Source organism: Biomphalaria glabrata, chromosome 18 (genome assembly GCF_947242115.1).
Source record: "Biomphalaria glabrata chromosome 18, xgBioGlab47.1, whole genome shotgun sequence".
NCBI classification, from domain to species: domain Eukaryota; kingdom Metazoa; phylum Mollusca; class Gastropoda; family Planorbidae; genus Biomphalaria; species Biomphalaria glabrata.
In genome coordinates this window covers 13,240,502-13,262,513 of record NC_074728.1, presented here as the reverse complement: position 1 = coordinate 13,262,513, position 22,012 = coordinate 13,240,502, and the positions used below count along the sequence as shown (strand labels likewise).

The 22,012-nt window shown below is 36.1% G+C and overlaps 2 protein-coding genes across 3 annotated transcripts; one reads left to right on the top strand and one right to left on the bottom strand.

Moving 5' to 3' along the window:
* Nucleotides 1–702: 702 nt before the first annotated feature.
* Nucleotides 703–9,115, bottom strand: LOC129924050 (uncharacterized). The gene is made up of 3 exons (XM_056017692.1): nucleotides 8,978–9,115; nucleotides 3,503–3,553; nucleotides 703–2,104 (listed from the first exon to the last, which is right to left on the bottom strand). Exons 1-3 carry the CDS (start codon nucleotides 9,015–9,017, stop codon nucleotides 1,182–1,184), a joined length of 1,014 nt encoding a protein of 337 aa, XP_055873667.1. The 5' UTR covers nucleotides 9,018–9,115; the 3' UTR covers nucleotides 703–1,181.
* Nucleotides 8,954–21,762, top strand: LOC106079066 (zinc finger protein OZF-like). Of its 2 annotated transcripts, none has more exons than XM_056017691.1 (3): nucleotides 8,954–9,077; nucleotides 15,589–15,820; nucleotides 18,037–21,762. In XM_056017691.1, exon 3 carries the CDS (start codon nucleotides 18,108–18,110, stop codon nucleotides 19,632–19,634), a length of 1,527 nt encoding a protein of 508 aa, XP_055873666.1. In that variant the 5' UTR covers nucleotides 8,954–9,077; nucleotides 15,589–15,820; nucleotides 18,037–18,107; the 3' UTR covers nucleotides 19,635–21,762. The 2 variants fall into 2 exon arrangements, with proteins under 2 accessions (XP_055873666.1, XP_013095641.2); XM_013240187.2 differs by lacking the exon at nucleotides 8,954–9,077 and adding an exon at nucleotides 13,250–13,434.
* The last annotated feature ends 250 nt before the right edge of the window (nucleotides 21,763–22,012 follow it).

Here is a 22,012-nt window from a genome sequence, read left to right as displayed (position 1 = left end):
TTATGGTCTTTCACTCTATGAAAATGTTCATATGAATATTACATTTTTAAACATATTATTGGTACCAGTATTGTAAATGAACTAAATTGAAAGATTAGGCCTGTAAAATATTAGTAAATCTATCTTATAAGATTTAAGTTGTGGAATTAAAATAAGAATGCTCTTTATTAACTCTTTCTCTCCGTAATTATTTATCACATTCTGGTGGAATCAACGCTGGTATAGAGTTAATACTACTTTTTATTTCTAAGAAACTTTGCTGCCAGTTAACTATACAATACTGGTGATGCTTGTTTACAATACTATCTTGTTTGTAAGATTTTGATATCACAAAATAACATGAACCCAGAATTATAATTTCTACTTAAAGCTAGTTCTCAGGTTCTTGACCAAATTACATGTACCTGTAACAAGTGTTTTAGTTAGCCAGCTAAATGTTTGGTATTGAAAATCATATTTCAAATATTCCATGCAGTAACTAGTCCACTTTGGCTCTTTTAATTGACTGAACTCTTCCATTCCATTTCTAAGAACAAACATCAGAACATTCAAGTAAGCAATGAAAATAATTCTGTTTAAATGAGAACACACAAATGTATTTGTAGAGATGAGGCTTTAATAAGTGTCAATTTGAAGAGGTGAGGCTCTAATAAGTGTCGATTTGAAGAGAAATCACTTCGTTCAAAGAGAAACAAAACAAAGTTTGAATTGTCTAAATGTTTTATTTATTTATTGTGTTGTAAAGAACTCATAACCTTTAGCAAATGGAAAGTATGTTGGATCAGTTAAAAATACAAGCTTAAATGTATGCAGTTTATAACACCACACTCAAAACCCAATAAAAGAAAAAAGCATTGAAGAAACTAAAACAATAGTGCCATAAACAAATTATTTACTCTGTCACTGACCAAAGACTTGTAGGCTCATGCTTAATCTACCGGTATAATCCGAAGATTTAATAAAAGCAAAAATTAAAGTAGACATATGGAAGATTTCACGAGGAAAGTTTGATGTCCTGATCATGTTCCAGGGTCTACAGGTACAGCTAGTGATGTAGCGCCTTATTCGAAAGATTAATTGATATCAAACTTACAATATCTAAAAGCTCAATAGAAAAGAAAAAAGGGGGGGGGGGGCATATCACCCTCTTGCAAGCCTACAAAAAGCTATCTGTCCTAGTACTAATCGCAGCCAGTTCCGCTGTAGTTAAACCTGTTGTTGCTATCATAGCCACTGTGTACTTGGTTGTACCACAGTTTCCACTTTCGTCCCAGAATATACAGAGTAGCCCCACTTGACCCTTGGCAAGTTGCTGTTGTGTAGTTATACTTGACATAAGGGTGGCCTTCTGATGACTTGTCACCAGTCTCATCTCTGTATATCCAGTCACCTATGGACACTTGTTTGGGGCACCCATGCGGGTGGGCAACGATTATGACTAGCTTGTCGTCAAGAGCGGTGAACTTTTTCAAGACATTGCTGTGATAAATGGGATAACTACTCCACTTGGGTTTTATCTTCTGAAGCAATGAAACATCGTGAGTGACACACGAGAGATGACACCGGTCGTCATTTGTATCCGCCCTCTCCATGCCTACGCCTTCCAAAAGAGTGGGAACAGCGTCCAAGCTGTCGAATCCGAACAGACACTCGGAACGAAGTGCTTCCTTTTGGTCAAAAACAACGTGCACAGCGGTGATAACTCTTATCAAACCCCAGACCTTGGTTGGATTACCCGAGTTGTGGCACTTTGAACAAGGGCATGGCTTATCGTCGTTTTCCGAATAACTCCAGACAGTACCGATTCTTCCTGTACCGAAATGAGAATCTTCGCTTCCCCTGAATTCTGCTAGAGGATACGGCTGATTAAATTCATCTAACAGAGGTCGATCTTGACTTACACATTTGACGATGATTTTGACAGTCAAAAAAGCAATAATGTGCACAATCTGCAGCAAATCAATGTCCCTGTAATGTTCTGGAAAGTCCATCATTGAAAACATCTTGTAAGGAATGAACTCCTTATGTTTTATTTTTTTCTCGCAGTTTAAAACTTTGGTCGGTGAAGCTACCACCTCAGGACATAGGCCTATTTCGTGACGACCTGAAATAAAAAAAAAATTGGCTTAATTTGTTTTTTTAAAGAGGAAGGTATAACATTAAAAAACAAAAACATATTGTACAGTGAAATACTGAAAAGACAGTGATCCCATTACGTAGCATGATAACTTATTGACCTCTCCGGCTAAATATAAAGGGCGTGATTAGTTATGGTGTAGATATGTTACAGATATTTAAAAAGTATGTTATATCCATTACCGGATATATGTAAGTAAAGGCCCCGTGAAGATTTTTGTGGAAGCCTCTAAACACTTCCATATGCTTTAATAAAAAATGCTCTTAATAAAAATAATTTAATTTAAAATTAAGCCATATAAAAAAATGAGCGGACCTAGTTGTATTTTTTTTTTAATTACAATTTTCATTCTTTATGTGTATTAGAAAAAAAAAAAGGCTATAGTTGAGTTTCCATTGTTGTTTGTTATTAAACTGAAGATCTATTTTTTTCTTTAGTACCAGTCTTTTTTCGCAATGTATCAAATTCTCTTATATCTACCTTCTGTTTTCATTTGCATCGTTATCTCCCTTTGTGTTTATCTCCTGTTATATCTACCTTCTGTTTTCATTTGTATCGCTAACCCCTTTGTATTTATCTTCTGTTAAATATACCTTCTGTTTTCATTTATATCGCTAACCCCTTTGTATTTATCTCCTGTTATATCTACCTTCAGTTTTCTTTTGTATCGTTATCTCCCTTTGTGTTTATCTCCTGTTATATCTACCTTCAGTTTTCTTTTGTATCGTTATCTCCCTTTGTATTTATCTCCTGTTATATCTACCTTCAGTTTTCTTTTGTATCGTTAACCCCTTTGTATTTATCTCCTGTTATATCTACCTTCAGTTTTCTTTTGTATCGTTAACCCCTTTGTATTTATCTCCTGTTATATCTACCTTCAGTTTTCTTTTGTATCGTTAACCCCTTTGTATTTATCTCCTGTTATATCTACCTTCAGTTTTCTTTTGTATCGTTATCTCCCTTTGTATTTATCTCCTGTTATATCTACCTTCAGTTTTCTTTTGTATCGTTAACCCCTTTGTATTTATCTCCTGTTATATCTACCTTCAGTTTTCTTTTGTATCGTTAACCCCTTTGTATTTATCTCCTGTTATATCTACCTTCAGTTTTCTTTTGTATCGTTAACTCCTTTGTATTTATCTCCTGTTATATCTACCTTCAGTTTTCTTTGGTATCGTTAACCCCTTTGTGTTTATCTCCTGTTATATCTACCTTCAGTTTTCTTTTGTATCGTTATCTCCCTTTGTGTTTATCTCCTGTTATATCTACCTTCAGTTTTCTTTTGTATCGTTATCTCCCTTTGTGTTTATCTCCTGTTATATCTACCTTCAGTTTTCTTTTGTATCCTTCTATTCTTGCACTTACCTCTATAACGTCCTTGGTACTTCAGTGTGTCATTGCTGTCTATATTTTGGTCTTTGAAAAACAAAAAAAAAACAAAAAAAACTATTGTATTAAAATTGTTGGAATTGCTTCTATTGTACGACACCCATAGACATATGACAACAGTGTGTGTCACAAGCCAATTGTACGACACCCATAGACATATGACAACAGTGTGTTTCACAAGCAAATTGTACGACACCCATAGACATATGACAACAGTGTGTTTCACAAGCCAATTGTACGACACCCATAGACATATGACAACAGTGTGTTTCACAAGCCAATTGTACGACACCCATAGACATATGACAACAGTGTGTTGCACAAGCAAATTGTGCGACTTTATGGTTTTAATAATCATATTACGAAACAAAGACTAGGTGGCCTTAACCATTAATAATGTCCCACTTGCTTTAGTGCATTGGTCTTTTTTACGAGTCTGCGAAATGGGAAAATGCTTCATCGACTGCAATCAAGTTACAGAAGGCCTATGTTTCATAATTCATTTTAAAAACGCCACACTCATTCTCATCTTTCTTTATATATGCTAAGCTCATGAGCCATAAGGGTTTGGTTAGACTCCGCGGGAGGTAAGCAAAGATGACGGTAAACATGGTTAGAACTCATAAAGACAGTCACGTGGTCATACATTCGTGTACTTTACTGCAAAATAGTATTTTGAACTCTTTAAAATCTACTATTAATTTGACTTCTGCAAGCAAAATATATTGCTAATCAGTAATTTATCGTTCTTAGGCTATATAATCTTAAATAATGATCGACCAGCTAATTAATCGAGACGGGTGGCTCCTCCTCCAGGGATGCCCTATCAGACGTCTGGTCGACATCTGGGAGAGCAGGAGACGTCTCAAAACCGGCCCTGCTTCAAGCATGTGGAGGATGGGCTGGTCAGAGAGATGAATCTGCCGGTGGAGCTGCTCTTTCCCCATCCGGTTCTTTCTTCCCGATGGAGGCTCACTGCATGCCGGCGATACGGAAGTGCCTCCTTGACCCAGTGGTAACAAGGCAGAGTCATCCCACACGGCTACCTTATGCAGCCAGAGAGACTATCGCATCGTATCCAGCTGGAGTGACCACCTTCTACACAGCTCTGTGCAGACGCTCGAGGGCACTGTGAAAGCTGGGTATGGGGCGGTAGTTCGACTGAGCTCATGGGACCCTGCCGGGAAAAATTTGCATCGAGGCTGAACTGGAGGCAATGTTCCAGGCACTGGAATTGGTGGAAGTGCCACCCAACGACGTGGTCTTGTTTACAGACTCGATGTCCTCTCTAGAGGCATTAGAGGGGCTAGAAGAAGGTGTCACAAAGGTATGGGACCTCCTCATGGTCGGAGAGGTGTGAATGGGTGCCCGCCCATTGTGGAGTGGTCAGTAGACCAGACAGAAAGGATGCGTGGTGATAACTCAGTCGTGCGGAACAGGCCGTCCTAGCCCAGTTTCGAGTCGGTCACTGTCCAATAACAATTAGTGTTTACTGCGGACAGTGGAGGGAAAAATACGACACACGGTGCCGCCACTGCATGGAGGACGACGAGACAATAGAACACATTCTTTACGAATGCCGAGTTCTGCATGAAAGACAATCGGGACAAAGATTAGATAGAGAGAAAACTGGTACATGTCCGACATTAGGGCTGTCCTTGTACGGGGACAAGGTGACCTTAAGACTCACTGCTTGCTTCCTTTCACGTGCTCTAAGGAGTAGTTCTCAGCATGGTTCGCTACCAATGGGGTTTCTGATTCGACTCCTCCTCCATGTAAAAAAAAAAATAGTTATACTAACTTCCGTATTGGCTAATTTTAACTTTAATCTACAGCGATTGAAAACTCATATTTAAGCATATTGATTAAATGATTAAAGTGTTTAACCTTATAAAAATAAAACTGGTATTCCCGCAGAAACTTTTTTTTTTCTCTTGTTCGAATTTCTTGGAAACTTTATTTTAAATCCCCGAAAGGAGAAAAAGCGCTATTAGCTTTGCGTGCTGCCCTTCTAGCACGTTTAGAGAATCAAAACTACAAAAGGTTTTGAAAATCCGATATCATGGTATCTTGCAGCTTGTAAAGTTCTGGTGCATCTGCTACTTTGTATCTTCTGCAAGTGAATCTTTTGTTTATAAAATTATATACTTAATGGCGGTTTTTTGTTTAAAAAAAAAAAAAAACATTTTCAAAACCTATTCACTATTGATAATAACATACACAGGGTGATTTATTAAGAAGAGGAAATAGTAGCCCTTTAATAACATTTATGTAAACGGTTTTGTTATTTCTGAATATATAAATGCTGTAAATAAATAAAATACTAAATAGTGTATTTTATGTCATAGAAGCTTCTATTAGCAGAATACGTATATTTTTGTTTTTACAAAAGAAAGAAGGCATTTTGTACGTACATAATTAATACATATTTTAAAATAAAGTTTAATAAGCAGTGTTAATAAGCCATGAATGACATATTGCCCCTTACAGATTTATTACTCACGCTGAGCCATATTTTCATAACCAACAATTCATGGACTAGTAATGATGCAATAATATTGTTATGACTTTGGGATTATAGGCGACTCAACGAGAGGAGGTAGGATTCTAGCACAATGGTATCTTTGAAACAACTAGACCAGCTTTTAGTTAAAGAGCTAAGCAGAACTTCGTTACAGACGTCTGAAGCTTGGTGGTAGCAAGGAGGTGCTTACAGCTCGTCTTCGGCAAGCCCTAATTGATGAAGACGAAGATCCGGAGACCTACCTATTTGAAATTGAACCGGAGATTTATGAGCTTATTGGCAAGATAAATGAAGGTATTGATGCAATGTGTGAACAAATTAACAGTATGGGGAACAAGGTAGATAAAATGGTGTCTCAATTGAAAGAAGGAGTAGACTCGTTGGTAAAAGAGCAGTTGCCTGTAGACTCGTTGGTAAAGAAATTGCGTGGTCAAGACTGTGGATGCACAAACAGTGGTGACGGAGACGCTGGGGATTGGAGCGCCGTCTGTGTTGTGAGCAAGTCTTGTGGTTGTGACTTTCAAGACGAGAAACGTAACAATGATTGCTGTGATGATCTCAAATCGAAGGGAAAGAGACAAATGAAGGAACTGAAGACTTACGTGCCTGAAGCGTTTGTTCCTGTTGTACCTGATACATGTATCTCAATTAGCCGGACAGATGAAGACAACGTTGGGTCTGCGTCTAAGCCTGTTGCTGTAGACCTTAAGGACCTCTGCCTATCTGCCGGTGCTTACGAGGGAAATTCGAAGCTTGACAACTGGATCCAGAAGTTTACCATGAATTGTACGTGCGGCGCTTCACACATAGAATTTAGATGCCAAGAAAACCACCAACAGGACATATGTACTTCTACCATCATCATCGACATTGGCATAGATGAATGTCAATCAAACCACTCTAAATCTGAGCTGTCAAGAGGAAGACATTTTCCACTTGAACCTGAAGAGACCTATCTTCTGGACGTAAGACTGTTGTCTGAGGATGACTGCGGTGCATTGGACTTTGCTTGCAACGTGGCTGCAAGCGAACCTGCAGCTCCCTTGAGAGGCGTCTGTCGGGAAGGTCTGCTGAGACAGCGTGTCCAATCAACGGCTGTGCTGAAGAAAACAGTGCTCGACAATATCTCTTTGTGTGTCAAACGGCCACGTCATCGTCGCAACAACAGCCTGGTCAACTGGAGAAAGAGAAAGCGGCACTGGAGGAAAACAATGCGGATGGCTTCGTGGGGAACACGCTCCATGCCGCCTGTGGCTCCCACTGATTGACCTCCACCTGAACTGTCAAACCTCAGCTGCACTGTTTCTTTTCGGGACGAAAAGTGCTAAGACGGGGGCAATGTTATGACTTTGCCATGCGCACCGCCATCCAAGATAGTGCAGAAAGAAGGTGCGCACTATCTGTGACTAAACAAGTCGGATGTTGACATTAGGACTAACGATTTCCGCCCAAGGAGAGAGCCAATATGGAGATGCTGTACTCAAGGCAGATGCCCTCTGTGTTTGTCATGTCTCTATGTAAATAAACATCTATGTCCTCGTTGAGTTTGCCTCCCTTCAGTTATTACAATATTAATAACATATTAGCATACCTCGGCACTCGTGCACCCTACCGAGGACCCGCACACGTTTTTTATTGACTGAGTTAGGGTTAGGGTTAGAGTTGTGATTGTTGATTGCTTGTTTATTAATAACTTCTAATATTCGTACTGAAAATATTGAAACCTGCCTTTTAAGCTAGAGCTGCCTTGGTGGACCACTTTGTAATCTTGATTTCATTTTTTTTTTACATTGGCCTATTTTAAAATTATCCTCCTCCCCTTTTGAAAAATCATTGTTTAGATTTGTTTAGAATGTTTACTGATATACTGATAGATACAGAAATATAAAGACTAGTCACATGATTCTATTTGCTTTTTTAATCGAACTGTCTTGATATAGACGGTGAAAATGGTCATGAAGGATTCTGTCGATTCACTCTTCACTCAAAAGAAACTTGTCAATTATGAGATACAACAGTAACGACACTATATTATGTTTGTAAAATGTTTTACATGTTTCGGATGTTCCTTCAGAGATGAAAATAATTTACTTCCTAGTCCAAAGCTCCCGCAGGATGAGGGGGGGATGGGAGCGGGCAAGGTTTGAACCCGGGAACATCGTTTAAGTCCGAACGACAGTCCAGCGCGCAAACCACACGACTAGGCAGCCATCCTATCGAGATTTTGCTTTTTTTTTTTTTAAAGAGATCTAAACAATTCTTAATACTCAATTATATTTTTTTTAGCGGCCCTCACAATGGAAACACCCGTAATCAGTTTTGTGTAGTCTGTCTGTTTGTCTGTCCGTCCGTTACGTTTAACTCTCAAGAACTATAAAAGCACAATTTTTGCATATTTTGTGGATTGCTAAGTTTTGATGACACGGCATGTCGTGTGAAAGTCAACCGGGAAAATCTTGACGAAAAAAAAAAAATATAAATCAAATTTAGAATTTTCTTGAGTGTTCAAGAAAGAGTTGAGCTTAAGGCCGTTGAGATTCTTAATCAGCTAACAAAGTAATAATGAGTACTGTCGTGTAATTAACTACTTTGGTTAGAGCTATCACACTGTGGAATCACACATTATTTAAACTCAAATCAACAAATGCGACTATAGCAAGATTTTTTTTGGTTTATCAGTAATACAAATAGGTCATTCCCACATGATCATTTTTTCCTATTATTGATAAGAACTTTTGCCGAGTTCAACAATGTAAATGTTATTCAAAATAAAATAGCAGTCAAAAGTAATGCTGCAGCCTAATTCTTTTAAGCTCAATAAAATATTAACACATCAATTTTCAATGTTATTATACTATAAATTAGAGGTACACCTTATAGACTACAGCCTATTTTCTTTTTTTTTTTAGTTTTGATTTACAACTAACCTGAGTTCGTCTTCACTGACTGTGTCGAGAGGTCCTCCATGGTGCACTGAATGATTTAGGACATGCGTCAGTAGGCACGGCTGAATCGTAACACCAACAGGTAAAAAAAAATGTATTCCCGATCGTGATAACATAAATAGCCTGCAACAGCTGGGCTACATGTTTGTAGTTCAAGAAATACTTTCGGAAATACCTGGTAAGTTTCAAATAATGATTTAGCTTTCCCAAAGTGGGTGTGTCATTTTATTAGTTTGTGTGTGAGGAGAGGGAAGGTGTAAAGATCCAAAACCAAATAGTTTTTTTTGTTTTTTTCGTCCTCTATCTGGGACCCCCTCAACTCCAGAAAACACAAAGAAACTAGAACAGCCACAAAATAGAGCAGTGAGATTTGTAACAAACGAATATTTATATTTGATCATAGTAACTCCATTAGTAAAATCACTAAATTTAGAGACACTTCAGGGCAGAAAACTTAAAAGAAAAGCAGCAGTAATAGTTAGACATAAAGATTACATATGCTAGAACAATTTCGTACAAGTGCTCCTTCTTCCCTAGAGCATGCATTCGATTGGGTTACCTGATTCAATCAGAAAAACCAACGACTTGGCAGTGGACTACCATGCGTGACTTGATTGACACATGAAATACGTATTACGTAATAATATCCTCTCGTTGAAATACCGGTAATGTCTGTAATCTATAAGATAAGATAAGATCATTTATGCAAATGAGAAACTACAGTGGGCAGTTTTTTAAGCGACAATGAGTTTACGGTCACAAATTATAGAGGCCCTTTGAAAAAAGATAATAAAGCAGTTGCTCTCAAAACCCTTTTATGGGTCCCTATATAGCTGAGACAAGGTTGCCGCCTATGACACATCAATCAAAGGTATTTCCGCTCCATGTATAATAGCTAGTGTTTCCGCTTTCAAAACGACACTACATAAAAACAGTGTTCTTCGGAGCGCCAATATGGACAGCGTAGAGGCGCTACATATAGTTAGCTTGGTTGGTTACCTATCCCGGGTGAGGCATGGCCGTTGGCGAAAGACGAACTTTCGCCCCGTAATGGAAGGTGTACCTTATAGCATTGGTACCTCATGTGCTCGCGAGAAGCGCTTGTTTCAAGATCAACTCAAAAAAATTAATAGATTATTAGGCAGAAAATGGAATCCGAAAGTGACGAATGAAGAACTCTTACAAAAGCCACGGGACATTTGAAATCAAAAGAAGAAAAAAAAAAGGCTACAGCCGAAGGATTCATAATTATATATACATAAATAAGCAGAAAGTAAGGCGTATGTATGTGTGTGTGTGTGTGTATGTATGTATGTATGTATGTATGTATGTATGTATGTATGTATGTATGTATGTATGTATGTATGTATGTATGTATGTATGTATGTATGTATGTATGTATGTATGTATGTATGTATGTCACTGGCGGATTCAGGGGGGGGCGGTAGGGGCGAAGAGGGTGGCGGACGATTATTAGTAGAGAAATCACACAATTTATATACGAATATTTACGAATTCTATACTTATGTTAATAATATATACTAATAATTTATATTTTAACCTATTTTTGGATTTTATCGTCCTGTGACAAGGTGGATTAAAGTTTGACCGTTTTGGGTGTCTAGGGGGTTTTATGAGGCAGCAATTGCACGAAAGCATCTACATCAGGTTTCGTTCAGACGGCAATGTGTTCAATCTTCGACGTCTACTATCCCATACAAAAAACAAGAGATGGTCATACCGGAGCTTCTCTATGCCGATGATTGCGCCCTGCTAGCTCACAAGGAACATGACCTCCAGAACGCGGTCAACGAATTTGCAAACGCTGCCGCATCTTTCGTTTATCTATAAACCTCGGGAAAACAGAAGTTATGTTCCAGAAGTCACCAAAAAAAACAACAACAACAACTACTTAGCCCCAAAGATCACTGTAAACGGACAGCCCATTAACGTGGTAGACCACATCACATATCTGGGTAGTATAGTATCAAATGGCGCCTTACTTTCAGTGGAAGTTTAATACCGTCTGACCAGGGCCAGTAACGCTTTTGGACGCCTTCAGGCTAGAGTTTGGCGGAACAAATCGCTCCGCCTGCCTACAAAAATCAATGTCTACCAGGCGGTGGTTCTCTCAACACTTCTATATGAATCTTATTTCCACGGGAAATACTGCATTCCTCGCTTGTCTTCGAGTCCGATGATTAGTGAGGAATACAATGTGCTACGCTACGCAGCCCCAGCTGTGACCTACATATTTTCCCACAACCATAGCAAGCATAACCATTGTCCGACGTGGTCGATTAAGATTTTCTTTTCGCCGTCTGCGTCTGTCCTCGGCAGCAGATTTCCTTTTGGTCTCAAATGTGCATCCCGCAGCCTTTGTGAGTAACCTCTAGCTGTCGTTCTGAGGTTGCATGCAATCATGTGCTCTCTTCTATGTCTGCTAAGGCAAGTTGGCGCCTAAGCTGGTCTTTAAAGCATTTCCATGGGACACTTTTGTTACGTCGACCACCTTTTAGCTTACCAAAAAACGACTACTTTTGGCAGGCGGAGCGATTTATTCCGCCAAACTCTCGCCTGAAGGCATCCTAAAGCGCTACTGGCCCTGACCCTATATATATATATATATATATTATAGCTTTTATATATATATATATATGTATATGTATATATATATATACAGGGCCGCCGCAAGGGGTGTGACCGCCTGCGTGCGAAATTTTAAAATGCCGCTCCCCCCTCCCCTCTTTTTATTTCCAGAAAAAAAACATCATATAACTGATCTGGACACTGTACCAAAAGTGCCCTTTGATTTAAAACCATTTTTGTAGATTATTCCATTTTTTCCTTTCATATTCGCCCCGTTGTATCCCTCAAGTACAACTATGAATCATGCACTAGGAACAATTTTGGATTTATGTGCATTCAGAATTATTAATTCTTTCTGATATATATCAAAAACGCATCTTATTCTGACTACTCGCTTATAGTTGCGACGATGGTATATTACAATAAACAGTGTAAATGATCTTGATCAAAAACAGTTTCTCGATAACCTTGACTGCTCAACAGTGTTATATGGTCTGGACAATTATATGTTAACTAAAAAGACTCGAAATACAAAAGCCATTGACGGTGCAACTTTTTCAACTTTTTAACTTTAATTATAACGATTGTATTTTGGAGAAATGGGCATTGTATCCACGATCTTCTGACAGACGCGGTTTCAGAGGTGCCTACAAATTTATCCAACACCACTAGCACAAAATAAAGCAACTCAGCGCTGAATTGAAATTAAAAAAAAAAAAAAAACAAGTCAAGTGTTTCTCACATTTCAGGGGGCGACCTCCTAGATAACAAAATTTTCGTTCGAACCCCCTTAGAAGCTGGTGTTTTCTTTAAGAACGCACTATTAGTCGTAGTAAAAAAAAAAAAAGTCGAGGGTCATATAAAGCTTAATAAGATGCAGCCTGGGTCAATAGTATTATGCGAGGGACATTTTAGGTACATATAGTGCACGGACGTCTGTAATTGGCGTGATCTTTTTTTAGTTAGACATTTCTGTTGCGGACCTTTTTTTTCACAAAAAAAGTCATCACTATAATGACGAAGAAGAAATTCGACCATTCTAAGACAAACAAAAATCCAAAGAATGACCCATTTTTTGCATACGCCTCTTGACAAGGTCTTATTTAATTTTTAAAACATTGAAATAATGTTATTTTACCAATATTCTGATATGGATTAATAACTACAATGAAAATAAAACATTTATTTGTCGCCGCCCTCCCCCCTTTTCATATCGTTTGCTTGTAGCTCCAGACAGCTAGTAGGCCTACAACTGACACCGATGGAAGCGTTTTATAGTTTCTAATAAATAAACTTACAATAACTTGACCTGTGGAAAACATTGTAATCCCTCGCGTACTGCACTATTTGATTTCTTCGAAAGTTTACAAAATAATTTCTTATTTATGAATATCTTTTTTTTAAGTTTTCAAAGGATAATGGAATAATTAGAATGTAGACTATTAATTAGAATATATAAAATATTTAAGTATTTTGTTTTATTTTACTTAATAAAAAACAAACTTTAAATAATGATTTGGCCGCCCCTGGGATTCGGCCGCCTGCGTGCAACATTGCACAATAGGCAGCGGCGGCCCTGGATGTATATATAGATATAGATATATAGATCTAGATATAGAAATAGGTTTGTGATTTTTCGAGTTACATTTTGAAATTGCCAAGGCCAGTAACTCTAATAGGTTGACAATATTGACATTTAGTTTGTATAGATTATATAGAGTCTAGATCTCTAGTCTAGATTTTCTAAAACTAAAAGGGAAAATTACTTAGACTAGATCTAGACTTACGAGAAACAAAAAATATGGCTTATTATAAAATAATAAGGACTTGTCACGCCAGTCACAGTCACGGTAAAACTTAAAACTTCCCATCAAACTTTATTAATTAACTCATCATCACCTGAGCCTGAGCCTGATTGATATGATTTTATGATGATCAATAAATAATGATCATGAATATTGAATGACATGACGTCACATGATGATGATGTCGATGATAATAATCATCATTATCTGATTATGATAATTAATCATGACCATGATTTATTGATTATGATTGATCATAAACATGTTATTGTTCATGATGTTATTGTAATCATGGTACTAATCAAATTTAAAATTAAAGGCCTCACTGTTTGAAGATAATATTAAATTAAATAGTTAATTAGATCTAAATAATCTAATAATTCTGATCTATTATATTATATTAAATTATTATATATATCTAATTATATTATATTATATATTGCAACTTTGAAGTTTGAACTAGACTAGACTAGAATTGACTAGATCTATTTTAATTTTAGTCTTAGTATTAGTGTCTACACTACAGACTATACTTTACTAGGTCTAGATCTAGATTGACCTTAACTGTCTGGTCTGAGTGTTAGAGTCAAACTCTAATACAGATAGGCCGTTCAGTCCGCCCGGAAAAAATGTCCGTATTTTTTTTTCCCACTTCACTGTGAAATGAGGTTAGGGTATATCCATTTTCTATTTAAAAGCCTCTTGTGAATATAAGTCGTAGATACACCGTTGTACACAGAAATGGATGACGTTTCAATTACTGTTTGAAATTTTAAGATAGCTATAAAAGCAAGTACGAAACTGTTGCAGGTGGAAGAAGTTTTCTCTTTGTAATATCTTCATATTCTGTTTAACCCCCCAAAAAATTTCAAACATCGTTTTAAAGCTCATCAATTGCCGATTCTATGTGTGAAATTAGTTTTTTTGTAAGTATTGACAATTCCAGCGGCTTTTGATTGAAAGTAATCTTTTATTTTGGTCCAATCAAATCACTCGCTCAGCCCTCTTTTTTTCCCTTTGCATCATTTTAAGATAGCTATAAAAGCAAGTCTTGTACGAAACTGTTGCAGGTGGAAGAAGTTTTCTCTTTGTAATATCTTCATATTCTGTTTAACCCCAAAGAAAATTTCAAACATCGTTTTAAAGCTCATCAATTGCCGATTCTTTGTGTGAAATTAGTTTTTTTGTAAGTATTGACAATTCCAGTGGCTTTTGATTGAAAGTAATCTTTTATTTTGGTCCAATCAAATCACTCGCTCAGCCCTCTTTTTTTCCCTTTGCATCATTCGCGATGTTAAAAGTAGGTCACGTGACTGGGCCCAGCCAATCATCTTGTGCTGTATAAATGGGTCAAATGAATTTTTCCTTTATTATGTTTATAAATGTATTTAGCCGTAAAAACAAACATTTTAGTTGATTTTGTATTTATTTAATTACACTTTTGATTTTAGGCCATCTTTGTATGACATGGTCATAACTCCAATAAGTCAGATCATGTACATTAGAATTAGATCTAGACTAAATCTAGACATTGCGTAGGGAGGGGGGGGGGGCCGGAAGTGCCATGAATGAATGCCATGTCAGATGAACATATTGTTATAACCCCAGTTGCGGACTGAAAGGGTTAATGTGTGATTGGCCTGAATCATGTGTGTCAGTAGGCCGCACACACATTTACCCTTTCAGTCCGCAACCCGCAACTAGGGTTATAAAAATATTTTCTCACTTAAAATATTATTTCATAATGTTAATTAACAGTTAAATAACATTGAAAAAATCACAGGAATATTGATTTTAATGTATCTTAAAATATATATTTAAAAGCTAAATAATATTTAGATCTATATAGATTTTAAAAAATAATTCAAAGTGGCAATGTAAGACAAGACAACCAAAGTGGGACAAAAAAATAAGTAAAATACAAAGGCAAAGAAGAGGTCTAAATAATTAACTAAAAAAAATTATAACTTTTGAACTAATTATAAATCCGATTTTCAAAATTCTTTTTGTGTCATTTATATCTAAAATTATCCATCTAGCTATAGTAGTTTCATTGCATATAAGTAAATAACTATTTTATCACTGAATGCCCTAATATAGATCTGAAATTCTAGATCTAGATGAGCTATAATATATAAATATATATAGAATAAGACCTAACATTTCTATTGTTAACTTGTCTGAATTTTTTTTTTTCAGCAACCCCTGGATATTCCTTACTTCTTTCTTCTTATCTTATAAATTCAGACTAACATTGCTTTGTTGATCCTTATGGAAATTTGTGATTACAACACAAACAGAAACATACACATAAATACAACCTGAGGTAGACAAAACAGAAAGAGTTCATTCAGCGACTACACACAGGCATCTTGGTGCTTTTCCTGTTTCCTGATCAACGAGTGGTGGTGATAAAGTCTGACCTAGTGAGGTATGAACATGTTTTTGTACCGCTCTGTTCTTGTTTTGATTGACAGCAGTCACCCACTTCTGGACGACCTGACGTAGTTCTGGTGGAGCGGGTGGCTGTTGTCTTCCAAGATTTTTTCGATTTTTCTTAGACACTTTTGTTCAAAAAGTTTCTTTAAATGTGGTAATTTTGTGAGTGTGATTTGTGATGCCCCATAACATTTTATGATGTTTTCTAGACGGCGTAACAGTTTAGATGAAGTGTTGCGTTGCCAACAACTTATTCCGTAGGTTAGCAGATTTTTTATAGTCGCGCCCAAAAAAATATCTAGGATCTTCTTGTTTAGTTTAAAGCTATTGAGTTTGTATAGAAAAAAATTTAAAAAGTCTCTGGGCTGTTTTCATTGTCAGAGTTCCAAGGTGGTCTTCCCATGAAAGTTTGTTATTAATTGTAACACCTAGATATTTATGCCTTCACTTGTTCTATAGATGCAGTGTTTATTTGCAGTTCACATATAGTTTGTTTTTTCTTTCTGAAATCTATTATAAAAGTTCTTTAGTTTTTGTGACATTCAGTTCTAGAAAGTTGTCAGTGCACCAGTTTGTAAACTCTTCTATCGAGCTTCGATACTGAGTTTCGTCTCCTGAAATAAGACCAACTATGGCAGTATCATGAGCGAATTTAATGAGTTTAACTGAGTCATAGATGCTTCTTATGTCATTAGTGTAAAGAGTGTACAGTACAGGAGAAAGTACACAACCTTGTGGAGCACCTTTACATAGTACTCGAGTTGAAGATTTGGTGTTGTTGACTTTAACATACTGGGGACGTTGGGTTAAAAAGTTTAGAACCCATGCTTGTATGTAAGGGCTTACATTTAAGTTACTCAGTTTGTTTATCATTAGATGTGGCTGTATGGTATTGAAAGCTGAGGAGAAATCTATGAAGAGGACTCGTGCATATGTTTTGGATGTATCGAGATGCTTATAAAGCTGGTCCAAAAGCAATAGAATTGCATCCTCAGTTCCCCTAGCTGCTTTATATGCAAATTGGTGAGGGTCTAGGCTGTTATTGACTTTTGCTACAAGTTGTTTAAGCATATATTTTTCAAAAGATTTCATAACTATAGGGGTTAGTGCTACTGGGTGGAAATCATTTAAGCTATAGATCTATTATTGGTTTCTTTGGCACTGGTACGATCTCTGAAGTTTTCCAGATGTGTGGAATTACACACAATTGCTGTGGTTAAAGATGTGAGAGAAGATAAATGAGATTTGTTCTGCACATAGCTTGATCAGCTTGCCACTAATTTTATCTGGTCCAGAAGCTTTTGTTACGTTTACTCTTAAATAATAAGGTCACCTCATCTTCAGTTACAAAATTGTCCTAGGGTTCTTGTTTTTCCTTGGTCAGTGTTGAAAATTTCTTTGTGTAGATCAACAAAATCTTCTTTGAGAAACAATAATAAAAATCATTTAGTTCTTTGGTGAATTTCTCCTCATCCACTGAAAATCGTTCTCATTTTGAGGCGCAGCCTGTTATTTTCTTTAATCCCTCCCAGCATACTTTTGAGTTGTTATTTACAAAGAAATTCTCAATTTTTTCTTTGTATGTTTTTTCCCTTCAATTATTGCTTTTTTCGTTTTATTTTTAGCATTTTTAAAGTCTTCGTTGCTAGCCTTATACTTTCTTTTCTTTTCTATAATAAGATGTTTGATTTTTTTGGTCATCCAGGGCTTATTATTTCCATAGACTTGTATTGTTTTTGTTGGAATTGTTAACTCCTCGCAGAATAATAGATACGAGTTAACAGTTTCTGTTAGTTCACTTATGTCTGGACAGTTCTCAGTAATGATTTCCCAGTTAGTTTTCTCAATGCATCCTCATAGTTTTTTACCACCTCTTCAAACCACATCTTAACTGTTTTTATTACTCTCTTTGTAGTTTTAAGAGTAGGTTTGTAATTTAGTATAAGATGGACTAGTGCATGGTCAGATTCTCTAAGTGGGAACAAATGCTAAATTTGCTTTTTTGGAAATTCCATTGACTTATTTTGTGTATAGGGTTATGGCTAGGGTTGATAATATCTTTTGATCAAAATGTTAGGTCACTCTGATAGTTTTACTATGTGCTCCTGGAAAAAATGCTGAGAGAGTGTTATACCCTAGAAAATGTTTTTCAGTTTTCCATGATGTATATAAAGAAAATAAAGTGAACTAATAATGTTTTCTTTTCAGGTGGACTATGGATGTAAAGAACTTTTTAAAATAGGAAACGAGGATTAGAGTAGTTGTTTCATGCTGAAACTATGGAACTACTAGTGCATACCGATAGTAATGAAAACTTACTGGCAAAAACTATGTCAGTCAAAACTATCAAAGAAGAGCTCCTGGAGAACTGTGAATGTGACAGCAGTAGTGTCTCACTCAATCAGCATTTTCTCTCTGCAAGTGATGGAGCATTGACTACAGATATGAAGCCAATCTTATCAGAAGTACTAGAATCTGAAACAAATGAGAGTGATGATCCAAAAGTGAAACCTAATGACCCATGCCCAACGTCTTTAAAATGGTTTTCAGGCCATGATTCCATAAAGCAAGAACTTAAACCTAATATTTTGGAAATAGATCCACTCTTGTATGAGAATGTCAAGCGAGATATATCTACTGCTCATTCACCATCACTCAACTCACTTCAGAGCCTAGAGGATGTTAAGCCTGACATAAGTAGTAACAACGTAACATTTCATGCTAGGAACACAACAGCTTGTGCATTAAATTCTGTTAAACAAGAAATAATACATACAAAGGAGACAGTTTTACATGAGTTAGATGCAATACAACCATTTTCTTCCACTGTTAATTCAATTAAATTTGAAGCTAAGCAAGAGCCAGTGTCTGATGAAGAATCACACTGTAGAGATCATTTGAATACAATGGAAACTGGCTTTCCAGAAAGTCATGAAATACCACAGAGAGGAAGGAGGAGAAAAGTACAAGAGATATTTGAATGTGAAATCTGCAGCAAAATTTTCTCTTATCGCTGTCGACTTTTAAGCCATCTTAACAGACATGCTGATGTAAAGAGATTTAAATGTGAGCGATGCAACAAGTGTTTCTCTCAGAATCATACTTTAAAAGTACATCATTGCAAAACTAGCACAAAACAAAATGATTTAAAAAAGAAAGTCAAGTTAGTTCAACCTAAGGTGAAGAAATGTAATAGTGATCAAGTGCTACATTTTTGTGATGTATGTGGCAAGAGTTCTCCAAGGAAAACAGATATTGTGATCCATAAAAGAATGCATACTGGAGAGAAGCCCTACTGTTGTGTCTTCTGTGACAGGAGGTTTGCTAGAAACTCTGATTTACATGTGCACCTCAGGAGGCACTTGGGAGAGAAACAATTTTCTTGTGAATTATGTGGGATACAGTACCATAGAAAAAATCACCTGAATGTACATAAGTTGCAGAACCATAGCAACAAGAGGCCATTAAGTTGTGAGTTCTGTGGCAAAACATTTGTGGTCAGAGCAAGCATGCTTGTGCACAGAATGACTCACACTGGAGAAAAGCTACACAAGTGTAGCAAGTGTGGCAAAGCGTTCACCCACTTTACCTCTCTGAAGAAACATCTGATGGGGCACACAGGGGAGAAGCCCTATCAATGTGAAATATGCTTCAAAGGATTTAAGACCAAGCATGATATGACTTCACACAAGAGGAAACATACTGGAGAAAAACCGTATAACTGTGATTTGTGTGATAAATCATTTTCTTTTCAGACTTCTTATCGGAGGCATAAACTCATTCATATTAAGAAAACAAATATATAACATATAACTGAGATTGGTGTGATAAATCCTTATCTTTTCAGACTTCTTATCAGAGGCATAAACTCATTCATATTATATATATTTTTAAAAATAATTTGTACATCAGTATGTATACCTTTAGTGGGCATATAAATCTGGTCAAATTAGTGACCTCAAACATTTAAATGCTGGCCAGCATTACACTAACATTAGTAACTTCAATAGAAGACCAAGCTATTTAAATTGTCAATTTGTTTCATTGTTTTTTTGTCTGAACAATGTGTTACACTTTTAAAGGAATTTTCAACATTGGTTGCATTTTTGATGTAGTATATCTAAAAATAATTTCTAATTTTTATGACGGTTTTTTTTTTTTTTTTTTTTTGCTCACAAATTAGTACTTTTGCACATTATTGTAAAAGACAAAGCAAAAATGCATAATTAAAATTGTTTAGTAAAAATCTATAATGGAGATAATTAAAATGGGCACAGTGTCACTAACAGAACTAGTTGTTGCCTACTGTTTGACACAAACTTGTCTCCTACATGCTACTTTATATTCTGCCAGATGTTGTTTTTTTTTCTATATCATTTAGATCTTCCATGTTTCCATTCTAGTAATCCAATTGCTTAACCCCTTTAAGGAACATGGAACCTGTTATTATCTGTGGGTGGAACCTAAAATTCGTAAGTTGCTTATACGTCTGCTCTGTCATTACATTACTGTTGGCTGTGGCAAACTTCAATGTTCCTCTTATTTCTTGTTCAACATTTCACTCATTGAACAGTTTGTTATATGTATAATCATTTCAGCGCAGAATGCTTTGTTATATAAGTGTCACAGCCTCTTTTGTTGAGGTATAGCAAGATGTTCCTGTGACGTGCCGGGGATTCTGTAGATATATCTCTAGATCTAAATACGTCTTAGAGATTCAAGTAACGAAGATTCTTTTAATTCAAATACAGAACTTTAATTCAATAACTAGGAATCATTGTAACCACCACTGTAATGTACAGATTATACAAAAAATAAAACTGTATCTGATGAATATCTTCTTTCAAGCTTAATTACAAATAGATTCAGATTAATACTAGATCTAATTTCACACTTATAAAATATATGACTTATGATGATTTATCACTTCAAGTTACATCTCCAAACTAATTCTCTAAATCCCGCTCTATTGAATCATTTCCTTAGCTCCTCCCCCAGTCCACGTGATAATATTGATAAAACAATGAAAAAAACGTATCACGTGACAGCCTTTAAGGATTACGTATTTAGTATAGTAGAGATAAAGAACAACGTGGCTAAATGTTGTTTGTTTACGATTGGTGAATGAGGTCCATTATTCCCAGAGTTAGCACGTGTCATGACGTCATGGGTTTTTCTATACACTCGCGCGTGGTGTTTTTCCTTCAGCTGGGATATATTATACTAAGTTTATTACCCTAGATTAGGTTTAGTTAAACTGATACGTGACAATATCTATATAAAATACAACTTAAACTGTCACACACAGTGTTAATCAATCAGATGAATGATACATCATCATTGCCTTTACCTTAAAAGATGTTTTCAAATAGAAATTAACGTTCAATTTTGTCAATGAGTTCACCACATACGACTCAGTGTTGTACATTTTAAAACATCAGGATGACAGGTTTGACCTTATATTCCAGGCATTGTGTCCCAGAGATTGCATTGAATTATATAGTTTTTATAGGTACTGGTTTCTTTGACTTCTTTGTTACTGTCACATTTATCTGTATTGTACAGACACTATTTTCTGAAACCAAAGCATTACAGAGGCTTAAGGTACAAAGAGAAGGCAATGAGACTTTCATCCTGATGGGTGGGCTGAAAACTGGATGAGATCACCATAGATTCTTATGTAATACAGACGTTACTTCAAAAAAGAAAATCATTATTTTTCTATAAGTGTTTTTTTTACTTGTGAAACAATTTTGTCAAAATTAGGAGGTAATATGTATATGTATATTTGTTAACTGGTTTCCAGTCAGCTAGATGTATGGGACCTTTATTTTACTGGGATCTTTATTTTACTGGTAATTTTTTTTTTTTATGAGTTGTATTTGTACATTTTTATAATGAAAAAAAAAAAGGTAAAATAAAAGTAATAGTAAACTTATCATGTAAGTTCATTTTTTTTAAAGAGCGTTGATCTTTGCTAGATTTACAATTAACATAGCAAGTTCAACTGTTGGTATTCAAACCAAACAGATTTTTATATTCTTTGAATCATATCAATGACACATTGCAGCTACAGCTCAGCCTGCTGTATAAAACAACCAAATATTGGACACTTCATGTAACATAGAAGAAATCATCACCAAAGTCAATGGTAATCAAAGTCAAGAGTTCTGTATGTTGTTCC

Coding starts and splice junctions, on each gene's coding strand:
- LOC129924050 (XM_056017692.1), bottom strand. CDS start 9,017: ATGGAGGACCTCTCGACACAGTCAGTGAAGACGAACTCAG. Junction 3,554..8,977: donor GTCAGTGAAGACGAACTCAG/GTTAGTTGTAAA, acceptor TGTTTTTCAAAG/ACCAAAATATAGACAGCAAT. Junction 2,105..3,502: donor GTACCAAGGACGTTATAGAG/GTAAGTGCAAGA, acceptor TTTTTATTTCAG/GTCGTCACGAAATAGGCCTA.
- LOC106079066 (XM_056017691.1), top strand. CDS start 18,108: ATGGAACTACTAGTGCATACCGATAGTAATGAAAACTTACTGGCAAAA.